General features: G+C 45.3%; 1 protein-coding gene across 2 annotated transcripts in view; it reads right to left on the reverse strand.

Moving 5' to 3' along the window:
• LOC115482164 (E3 ubiquitin-protein ligase RNF113A-like) overlaps nucleotides 1-10,371 on the reverse strand; it is a 58,032-nt gene extending 47,661 nt beyond the window's left edge. Inside the window, exon 1 of one of the 2 annotated variants that reach the window (XM_030221749.1) lies at nucleotides 9,996-10,371. In XM_030221749.1, coding sequence (XP_030077609.1) covers nucleotides 9,996-10,092 — 97 coding nt within the window. In that variant the 5' untranslated portion in view covers nucleotides 10,093-10,371. Of the gene's footprint in view, nucleotides 1-9,968 lie in introns of both variants that reach the window. The other variant, XM_030221748.1, reaches the window with a different exon arrangement.
• Between the last annotated feature and the right edge of the window lie 1,422 nt (nucleotides 10,372-11,793).

The raw sequence follows: 11,793 nt of genomic DNA on the forward strand, positions 1-11,793 counted from the left end.
TCTTTCAAATACTTGGGTATTTGGCTCACAATGAAGATCTCATCCCTGTATCGACTTAATGTCTCGGCCCTGTTACAGGATACAAAGAAAATAACTGGATGGTTGGATGGGCCTCCCATTGATGTTGGTGGGCAGGGTAAACTTAATAAAGATGGTTGTATTCCCAAGATGGCTATATATCCTGCAGACGTTACCCCTTCGGCTACTGCAGAAGGATCAGAAGTTGGTGAACAGGCTGTTTAGTCGTTTCTGCTGGGCCTGCAAAAAGCCAAAATTGCTCGAGGTAATGAAAGGCAGCTGGAATCGGGGGGGGGGGGGGGGGGGGGGGTTGGGTTTCCTAACTTGCTTCTTTATAACCAGGCATGTCTCCTTCGCCACCTAGAGGACTGGTTTCGACAGAAGCAGAAGTATACACCTATAGACTTAGAAGTATTTTTACCCCTTACAATTTCTTCTCATTGCTACATATCACGTCTGGTCAAGTACCGAGACATTTACAGGGAAGTGTGCTGCTCAGACCTTTAAGGGAGGCCTGGCATGGTGGGTGCAGCAGTTGGGGGGCAGACCGGTGGTCTACGACCAAATATCGATTAGAGGCAATATTGCCTTTGAGGCCGGAATGGATAACCCGACTTTTCTTATCTGGGAGAGGAAGGGTCTCTCCACACTTGAGCATTTGTTGAAAGAGGATGGGGAATTTATTATGTTTGAGGATATACAGGAGCGGGTGAGTCCCACATAGGGGAATTGATTCGCATATGCGCAAGTTAAACACTATGTAAGGTTAAAAAGTGACATAAGAGGAAGTGACGTCATCACTGGGAGATGGCCGCATGAAAGAGAAGCTCCGGAGGTGCTTCGATATTAAATAAGATCTCACCTGAGAAATTAAGGAAAATCGCGTCACCGAAGCTCCAGCTAAGGTCCGGCAGCATGACGACCCGAAAAAAGTTGGAGAAATACCACTTCAAAGCGGACAAAACAGAGGCGGAAGCGGCGCTAGAGAAGACAGCGGGGAAGCGCGGAGCCAAAATGGCGGCGGATGTCTCGGACTCGGAGCTGGAGCACGAAGAGCGCTCAGAGAGCGAAATGGAGCTCACTAAGAGGGATGTTGCCAAATGGTTTCAGGAATTGAAGACGGAGGTTGTAACCTCAAAAAAAGAAATTCAAGCTGCTGTTGCTGAACTGCGTGGAGAAATTCAAGAGATAGGAAACAGAGTGGCCCTAAATGAGGAAAATATAGAGGCAATGGGAGAGGAGCTACAAATTGTGCAAGCTACCCTTAAAGAGGAAAAACGAATTAGAATGGAGTTGGAACTGAAGATGGAAGATCTTGAGAACAGATCGCGGAGAGGTAATTTGAGATTCAAAGGGATCCCTGAGGAGGATCAATTTGGGGACTGTGTAAAAGTAATTCAGGAATTGTGTGCATTCATCTCAACTTCGGGGGAGAACTCCCAATCAGAGCATAGACTGGATACTGTGCAGCTTGATAGGGCGCACAGGAGTCTTGGTCCTCGGAGAGGAGATGCACCCAGAGACATCATAGTATGTTTTCACGAGTTTCAAGCAAAGGAATTGATTTGGAAAAAAGCAAGAGGCATGGGGGACATAGCATGGAAGAACTGTAGTGTTAAAGTTTTTCAAGATTTGGCGCAGGCGACTTTGACAAGAAGAAGAGACTTTAAAATGGTGACAACCTATCTGCAGCAGAAGGGTTTAAGGTACAGATGGCTTTACCCATTTGGCCTGCAATTCACAATGGGCAATCAATCCAAAAAATGTCAGACCACGGAGGGAGCGTGGAAAGCATTGCTGGACCTGGGGTGTAAAGATCTTCCGGCAGAGGGACAGAGGCCGAAAGGAGAGACTTCGGGCTCCGGGATCAGGTCGCAATCGGGATGGACAACAGTTAGAAGAGGCAGGAGATGAACATCACTACCCAGTACAGTTAGCCCAGCGCAAGGAGATCAAACTTGACTGTAATGGACAAAATGGGGGGGGGGGGGGGGGGGGATGAGCTGTTGAAGTGGTTAAGGGACTGTTAGGGCTCAAATAGAGGAAATGTTGTGGAAAGGGTGAGCGCATGAAAGGTGGATGTTTGGATGGGAGAGATTGAATGGGATAAGAGGGAACACAGTGGCACCCGGTAGTTGACACACTTCCTTCAAGAACTAACTGGCAGGACGGGAGGGAGGCCGGTTGAAGACAGGGAAGGGGGGGAGGGGGGAGGGGGTTAGGATGGATTCATGGAATGTTAATGGCTTAAACAACCCAGGGAAAAGAAGTATTATTTTTAATGAACTCAGGCGTTTAAAGTGGGACATTATTATGCTCCAGGAAACACACATACAAAAGAAAGATCAAAGGTTGCTGCAACATAAGAATTTTGGAAACTATTATGCACTGGCAGACCCACGGGGAGGCAAAATGGGGGGTCTGGCTACATACATTAGGGAGGGGGTTCCATTTCACAAGGAAGATATGTACACAGAGGCACAGGGGAGATGCATGGCGATAAAAGGGAAACTATATAATCAGACTGTAACAATTATAAATCTATATGCAGGGACAATTTTTTGAATCTCTTCGAGAAGAATTAGCACAGTTCGCAGCAGGCAGGGTAATAATGGGAGGAGATTTTAATATGACCTGGGCAGGGCTGGATCATTCCAAGGGTGAAGGAGGTAATCTCCAGCCACATAGAAGTAAGCTAAAGGCTTTAGTCAAGGAGTTGGATCTCCTTGATGCCTGGAGGCTGCAACATCCTAGGCAACGAACATTTTCATTCTATTCGCACGCACAACAGACCTACACAAGAATTGATATGCTCTGGGTTAGCCGCTCCCTATGGGAAAGGGTAGGAGAAACAGAAGTAGAGAGCATTCATGCTTCTGACCATGCCCCGGTTTGGATCACGTTCTCGGATCTAGGGCAAGAAAGGAAATCTACCTTTGGAGGTTGAATGAATCATTAATAGGGAATGATAAGATCTGTACAGAGATCCGGGGGGCCATAAAAGAATATATGGAATTTAATGATACGGGTGAGGTGTCTGATGGGAGCTTGTGGGACGCTCTTAAAGTGGTTATAAGGGGACGCCTCATCAAAAATGGAGCGATCCGGAAGCGGGAGCGTGAATCTAGGGAATTGGAGATTAGAGAAACATTAGCACAATTAGAGGCGGAACATCAGGAGGGAAGGAATCTAGAGGTCTTGCAAAGTTTATTAGAATGTAGGGCTGAATTACAAAAACTGCAGGTGGAAAAAATGGAATTTCAAAGGCATCTCATGCAACAGAAATTCTTTGAATTTAGTAATAAATCGAGTACTATGCTAGCCCGCTTTCTTAAGCAACGTCAGGTTAATAGTACAATATCGATGATTAAGGGACAGGGAGGGATTCCTCTGTACAGTGACAGGGCTGTACGTGACCAATTTGTGCAATACTACACGACTTTGTATGCGAGAGGGGCGGAGGTTTCCAGAGGGGAAATACAACAATATTTGCAGGAGTTGGGACTCCAGCAGTTATCAGGATCACAAAGGGAGATGTTAGAGCAACCCATAAACCATAAAGAAGTGTTTGAAGTAATTAAAAATTTAAAAGGGGGTAAGGCTCCGGGACTCGATGGGTACACGGCCAAATTTTATAAGGTCTTTTCCAAGGAACTGGTGCCTGTCCTATGTAGAGTGGGTAACAGTGGTTTGACAGGCGGATCTTTCCCACCTAGTATGCATGAGGCGGGGATATCGGTTCTGTTAAAGCCGGGGCGTGATCCAGGAGTGTGTGGCTCATATAGACCGATATCCCTGATAAACGTGGATATTAAGATTTTAGCCAAGATAATGGCCAATAGGCTGGGGATAGTGCTGCCGTATTTGATAAATGAAGATCAATCTGGTTTCGTGCCCAAGAGACAGGTGGTAGATAATATAAGGAGATCATTACATATCCTATGGGGTACTCAACAAAGCGAAGAGCCGCTGGCTTTTTTGACAACGGATGCCGAGAAGGCATTCGACAGGGTGGAGTGGAACTATTTATGGGAGGTGATGAGTGAAATGGAATTTGGGGAGAGATTTGTGGGATGGTTACAGTGCTTATATAAATCACCGGTAGCCAGAATAAAAGTGAATGGGGGTTACACAGGACAGTTCACGATTCAAAGGGGGACACGGCAAGGTTGCCCTCTCTCCCCATTATTGTTTGCGATCTCCATTGAACCCCTGGCACAGCGGGTGCGAAACCTAGCAGATATTAAAGGGGCGAGGATAGGGGATACGGAGCATAAAATAGCATTATTTGCAGATGATGTCTTGTTTTATGTTGGGTATCCACTATTGACACTACCTATTATTAAACGGGAACTGGATAGATATGGGGGGGATGTCTGGCTTTAAAGTTAATTACGATAAATCTGAATTGATGGGGGTGACTCTCTCAGACAGCGAGGTAAATAGTTTGCTGGAGTCCTACTCATTTAAAAAAGCGGTAGGACATTTTCGGTATTTGGGAATTCAGATTCCGAGGGATTTATCTCAATTATACTTATTGAATTATATCCCACTGTTTAGAGAATTAAGGAGAGATCTAAGTAAATGGAAGCATGGCTGGCTGTCATGGTGGGGCAGGATAGCAGCAATAAAAATGAATCTGCTCCCTCGGCTATTATTCTTCTTTCAAACCTTGCCAATCTCAGTCCCTAAGGGAGAGATATCTAGATTACAATCTGAAATATTCCGGTTCATTTGGGGAGGGAAGGGGGCCAGACTTTCCAGGAAGATTATGTGGAGAGCAGTGGATCTAGGGGGTAGAGGTATTCCCAATTTACAATGGTATTACGGGGCGGCCCAATTAAAATTTATGACGGAGTGGAATAGGGGGGATGAGACAGCATTAACAAGGTTGGAACAGCATTTTGTGAAGGGATATTCTCTAAAGGGAGTATTATGGGCTTCCATACCCACTAAAACTTATAAACTTATAACGAGGAATCCATTCATCATTCACTTGTTAAAGATATGGGGGTCACAAAGGGATAAATTAAGAGGAACGAGAATATTATCCACCAATGCATTAATTACTCAGGAGCCCAGCTTTCAGGCGGGAAGACAGGGTAGGGGATTTGCAGGGTGGGCACGCAGGGGATTGGTCAAATTTAGTGATTTATTAGATTCAGGGGAAATTAGACCCTTTGAGGAACTACAGGAAACATACGGACTAACACAGACAGATATGTTTGCCTACTTGCAGGTTAAACACTTTGTCGGTAAGCAGGGATGGGGTAGTCCTGCAATGGAGAAGGCGGAGACCTTTGAAGACACATGGAGTTTTGTGAGCAAAAGGGGGAAAGGTATAACTCTGTTTTATCGCCCTCTCCGGGGGGAGGAATTCATTAAATTTCCATATATGAAGGAGTGGGAGCGAGATTTAGGGAGTGAGCTGAGTGTGACTGAGTGGAAATCTATATGCAGGGAGGTGAATAAGGCGTCAATATGTGTATTGATTAAAGAAAATGCATACAAAGTATTAAGCAGATGGTACTACACACCTGACCGTGTGAAAAAGATGTATCCTGACGCTAATGATCAGTGTTGGCGTTGTGGAAAAGCAGTGGGAACGTATTGGCATATATGGTGGTCATGTACTGTTCTGCAAACTTTTTGGTCAGATGTTGCAAGCTCTCTCACTAAAGCACTGAAGGTTGATTTCCCCTGTGATCCTAAATGGTGCCTTCTGGGGGGAGGGAATAGAAGGGGTTTGAAATGGCATAGACGGGTAAAATGCATAAGTCTGGCGGCAGCGAAGTCCCTTATAGCTTTTCATTGGAAATCGAAATTGGGACCGACCGGACAGCAATGGGCAGCAAAAATTAAAATAGTGGCCGAGATGGAGAAACTAACAGATCGCAGACTGGGGCGATTAAAATTAGATGCTGAGGAGTGGGTGCATTTGGATAACATACTGGGTGAAATGTAAAGTTTAAGTTACTATGCATAGGGGAAGGGAAGGGAGTTAGTTTGGGTGGGAAAGGGAGGGAGGGGGAAGGGGAATAAATAGATCAAGGAAGGGAGGAGGGGGGGATAAAAACGGAGAGTGGGTAGGTCGAAAAGAGAACTATGCACTTATACATGTAAATGTTTAACCTTGGAGGTATATTGTTCTACAAGGAATGTAATACGTGTTCAGTATTTTGAGGTGTTATGCTTGTTAAGCTCTCAATAAAAACTTTAAAGTAAAAAAAAAAAAAAAAGTGACATAAATATAAATGACAACTTACACATAGCACTACATATGGAACAAATGTTTCATTTTTATTTATATATTTTTATTTATATTTTTGTTTTAGACCCCTGAAGAAGGCCTTTTGGCCGAAACACGGACCGTGTAGGGTCTTAATAAATCATTTTTGGCTGTTAACATCTGCGACTTCAGTCTGGTCCTTCTGGATATCTTCCGCTTGACTTGTTGTTTCCTCCGTTGTATTTGAGGCAGAAAGAAGAAAGGTCTTATCCAGAGCGATCCAGAAATTTCTATGGCGAAGCCTGAGATCGAGGCTCCCAATTAGTGTCCTTCACACGCCTAAAACGCATGGGGGAATGGGCCTATTAAGTATTAGATACCTTACGATAGCTAGCTCTATGAGGCACATAAGGGATTGGCTGGTGGGGTGCCAGGAGTTCTCAGCAACCTCAATAGAGAGTCGTCTGCTTTCCCTAATGTGCACCTCAGCTGGCTGCTACATTCGAATAAACACAGCCCAGACATTAAGATCGCTACAAACCCATTCTTGACATCTGCAAGGGCAGCTTGGAGGTGGCTATACAGACAGCATGGCTTCTCAGTTAGTTCAACACCATTTTTGTCATTATACCATAATCCAGACTTCCCGGTGGGTACAACTTCAGGAGTGTTTGCTCGCTGGCGGCAGAAAGGTATTCACTTTTTGTATCAAATAGTTAATGAAGAAGGACAACTACATGTTTTTAAAGATCTACAAAGAGAGTACACACTGCCAGCTTCAGATGTGTTTGCTTACTTGCAAGTGAAACATTATGCCACATCGGTGAGCTGGATCAACCTATGTGAAGATGTCCAAGACACGCTGAGTATGGCGCTGACACTGGGATCCCAAAATGAAGTCCCGCTAAAATATCATCACAGACATTTGTTAGACACCACAGAGGACATAGACTACAGGAAGCGGGCACAGGACTGGTCTGAAGACCTTGCTGTTGACGTGTCAGAAAGTGTGATACAAAACTTCCTGTTATCTGTTCTACGCAGCTCCCCATTCACAAGACATTGGGAGCTACAATATAAATTTGTACTCCGTTTGTATGTGTCGCCACATAGGGCCCAGAGAGCAGGTTACGGAACAACTGGGAACTGCCCAAGATGTGCCTCTCCTCGGGCCACCTTGGGACACATGTTTTGGGCCTGCCCGAGAGTGCAAAGATTTTGGAAGCAAGTGCTCGAGGCGGTATGGACATACTGGCATAGAAGGACGGTGTTACAGCCATTGATGTTATTCAAAGTATACAGATACGTCAAGCCGGCGTTGCCAGGATATCGGAGATTTTTGCAACGTGCGATACTGACAGGAAAGAAAGTGATTTTAAATGGCTGGATGGACCAGAAAGGACCGAATATTACCCAATGGAGAATACTTATGATAGATTTGTCCAAACTGGAACGATATGCAGTCCAAGACCTAGATTCCAAAGAAGGAAGGCGATTGCAACAGACTTGGGGCAAATTCTGGAATACGCTACAACCATCAGCAAAGAGACAATTACTTGTCACCTAATTTCCAATGCTCTTTCTTATAGATATTTCTAGAAGATAGTAAAGGGAAGGGGAGAGGGGATGGGAGGGAGGGAGGGGAGGGAGTTCCTTAGTTATATAATGTTTGATAGCAAAGAAACGACATGTAAGTTTCCTATATGGATTTAACTGTATTTTGAATTTGCCGTCAATAAAAATTATTGAAACATAAATTGACTTGGGAAAATCCACTGCTTATTTATGGGATAAGCATCATAAAATGTATTGAGCTTTTCTGGGATCTTGCCAGGTATTTGTGACCTGGATTGGCCACTGTTGGAAACAGGATACTGGGTTTGATGGACCTTTGGTCTGTTCCAGTGTGGCAATACTTATGTACTTATTCACCTCGATCACACATACAAATACAGCAAGCCACCAAATACAGACCAAGGGACCACTAATTAAATTGAAACATGCACACAAAAACTAACGTGGAAACCCCAATAAGCCAGATTGTGCATGCAGTACAACACTGTTTGCTTCTTTTACAAAGCTGCGCTAGTGATTCCCACACAGCAAATGTGAGGATGCCCACAGAAAATGAATGGGCTTCCTCTCATTTGCTGCACCAAGAATCGGTAGCGAAACTTTGTAAAAGAGGCCCTAAACAAACAAACAAGAATCCATTTCCTCTGGTACTGGGCAAAATACAAAGATACCAGGGATGCACATTTCCAAAAATCTCCAGCCTGCCACTGGGTAACTTGGCATCTCTGAGCTAACAGCAGCTGACATTCCAATTAAAAATATAATACAAAATGTGTTTTTCTACCTTTGACTGGGCATTTTATTATTGTCTCAGTCCCATCTTGACCATCTTTCCCTAGTTTCTCTTCTCATCAGAACAACAAAAAAGCACAGGGTGTATGCTTCATTCACCGTGTCCCAATTGGGCCCACATCAGAATTGGCCCAATTTCCCAAAGCTTCCACTCATTCAATATATCCCATTCCCAAGGCCCTAGCCCCTTTCTACCTGAGTCTGCCAAAACTAGTTGGGCGCTATTATGGTCTGTCACTGTGTTTTGCTCTACAGCTGCTTAGGGCAGATGTCTTGCAGGCTGTGGTGCCTCTGTCCAGACGAGTCTGTCACTAAACTACAGGTACATGGCCATGATCTATCTGTATGTGGATGGACAAGACCTAATACACTGCAGCAAATCATGGGTAGAAGACTCTACGAAGGCAGCTCAGTACAGCTCCATAACTTTTTAACTGGCTTGTTGATACTATGAGCCGTAGTAGCCAGCCAGTGGATGGACAAGAATCAAGAATAATCAGCCAGATGCTGTATGGCGAGGGCTTTATTGGATAGTGGGAAAAGTGGATGGCGGTACTGTACACTACTTTGGATGCTACAGAGAAGCAATGTCTACATGAGATTAATAAATACATTAAATAAAGCAATACTGTGATACATATGCAAGTTCTAGAAAATTAGCCAATAAGTGCCACTGAGAAAGGACTATATTTTCTCAATTCATAATGCCCTGCATAAGCCTAGTAGCAGCAGTAGGCCTTTTCTTAGAAGATAAGCATTTAGCAGCTAACATGGGTTTTACCGCATGGTAGATATTAACATAGACCGTCACTAATGTATCCTGTTTTATTACAGCAACCAGCATAGTAAAAACCTGTACTAGTTGCTTAAGGTGGGAAGTGGACATGACACAGGCGGGCGGAGGGGCCGGCTATAACAGCTTATGCATTCGGCAGACAACTGTAATCCTCAGTGCTAGGGGCACAAATTCAAAATGGGGGATGGGGACAGGGATAGAATTTGGTTTGTTTGGTTCCACTGCTGTTAGCTCAGAGATGCCAAGTTACCCAGTGGCAGGCTGGAGATTTTTAGACAATCCTGAATTAATGACCACCCCATCCTGGTACATTATGGGACTTGCAGCACTGATTCCAATGGGCAGGGTCAGGCACTACAAATCCCATACTGCTTTGAGATACATGTTCAAAACGGGTCAAAATGTTTCCAGACTGGAGCTGGGTAAGTTGACATCTCTATTAGCTTCCAGCATCCTGAAGTTGTTTCTGCAACTACCACCCAAACAGAATCCGGGCCTCCTCCTCCCTCCCAGTCCCAGGCCCCGAGGTCGCCGCTATGCCCCCCACTCCCCTCCAACCTATTGCTGCCTCTCCTCTTTCCTCACCGTTCTCGTCTCCCTCTTGCGCCTTCCTCTTCCGGCCCGTGAACTTCTTTGTGCTTTTCTTGAAGAAGAAAGTACAGACAGGTTTCTCCTCCGCCATATTTGCTCGTCACAACCAACGAGCGGCTGCACGGATCCCGGGTAAGAGGGCACCCACCGCACGTGTAGCATAGAATGATGGAAGTAGCGCCACCTGCTGCTCAATCTTGGAGTGACGCAGTAACAAGGGGGTGGCTCCTCGGGCAGTTTTGTCCTTGCGGTGGCACCAGGGAGGTTGAAGAAAACAGGAGACAGGGACCAGGGTGATCCTATGTAGTCCATTATATGAGCTGAAGCCTGTAGGCGGAGCTTGCTGCCATTTTAGTACACCCAAAACAACAGCGAAAGATTATTTAAAATAACGGCCTGCCCATGCCTGGTCCATCTGTAAAAAGTCTAAAGCTGTTCTATTTGGATAGGCAGTACCTTTTCTTTTCTTTTTTACTTATTTGACAGCTATTTAATTTACTTGAAAGCTTCCCATATCTAGATATAAATATCTTCTCTCTATATAAAAGGCACCACCAACGTTCTAAATGAAGCCTCCAGCCGGAAGTGTGAAGGGGGAGAGATATCCGGTTTCCCCATGAGTGTCTGCCCCGCCCTCGCTCTCTCTGTAACACAAACAGTGAAGGAAAACACAGCAAAGCACGAAATCAAATCGCTCTCTCTGTAACAGTGAAGGACTCCGAGGGGGGGAGGGGAGAGAGGGCAGAAGCCCTCACTATCTCTGTAACACAAACACAGCACAGCAGGAAACAACACTGAAGGACTGACTCCCAGGGAAGAGGGGACAGAGAGCAGAGGGGACAGACAGCACACTCCCACATGGACACAGAAGAAAACCTTGCTAGCCTCCGTTTCATTTGCATCAGAAACGGGGCTTTTTTACTAGTCATGAAATAAAAATTGAATATCACTAAACAGCTTTAAAAACCTGAAGTATAAATCAACTTATGCGTCAAGTTTCTCTTACATATGCACAGTGCTTTTTTTGTGCCGGTACGCAACGGTACGGCGTACCGGCACCTTTCCCCCCCCCCCCCCCCCCCCCCCCCGCCACCGCCACCGCCACACTCCGGGCGAGTCCTGCACTTACTTTTTTTTTTTTTAAGACTCAGAACGCACGAACGATGCAGCCGGCAGCGATTGAAAGAGGCTGTCTGGCATCTGCGTCGAAGCTTCCCTCACCCTCTGCGAGTCCCGCCTATGCGGAAACAGGAAGTTGTAACAACGAAGGCGGGACTCACAGAGGGTGAGGGAAGCTCCGACGCAGACACCAAACAGCCTCTTTCAATCGCTGCCGGCTGCATCGTTCGCGCGTTAAGTACATAAGTACATAAGTAGTGCCATACTGGGAAAGACCAAAGGTCCATCTAGCCCAGCATCCTGTCACCGACAGTGGCCAATCCAGGTCAAGGGCACCTGGCACGCTCCCCAAACGTAAAAACATTCCAGACAAGTTATACCTAAAAATGCGGAATTTTTCCAAGTCCATTTAATAGCGGTCTATGGACTTGTCCTTTAGGAATCTATCTAACCCCTTTTTAAACTCCGTCAAGCTAACCGCCCGTACCACGTTCTCCGGCAATGAATTCCAGAGTCTAATTACACGTTGGGTGAAGAAAAATTTTCTCCGATTCGTTTTAAATTTACCACACTGTAGCTTCAACTCATGCCCTCTAGTCCTAGTATTTTTGGATAGCGTGAACAGTCGCTTCACATCCACCCGATCCATTCCACTCATTATTTTATACACTTC

Source organism: Microcaecilia unicolor, chromosome 12, assembly GCF_901765095.1.
Source record: "Microcaecilia unicolor chromosome 12, aMicUni1.1, whole genome shotgun sequence".
NCBI classification, from domain to species: Eukaryota; Metazoa; Chordata; class Amphibia; order Gymnophiona; family Siphonopidae; genus Microcaecilia; species Microcaecilia unicolor.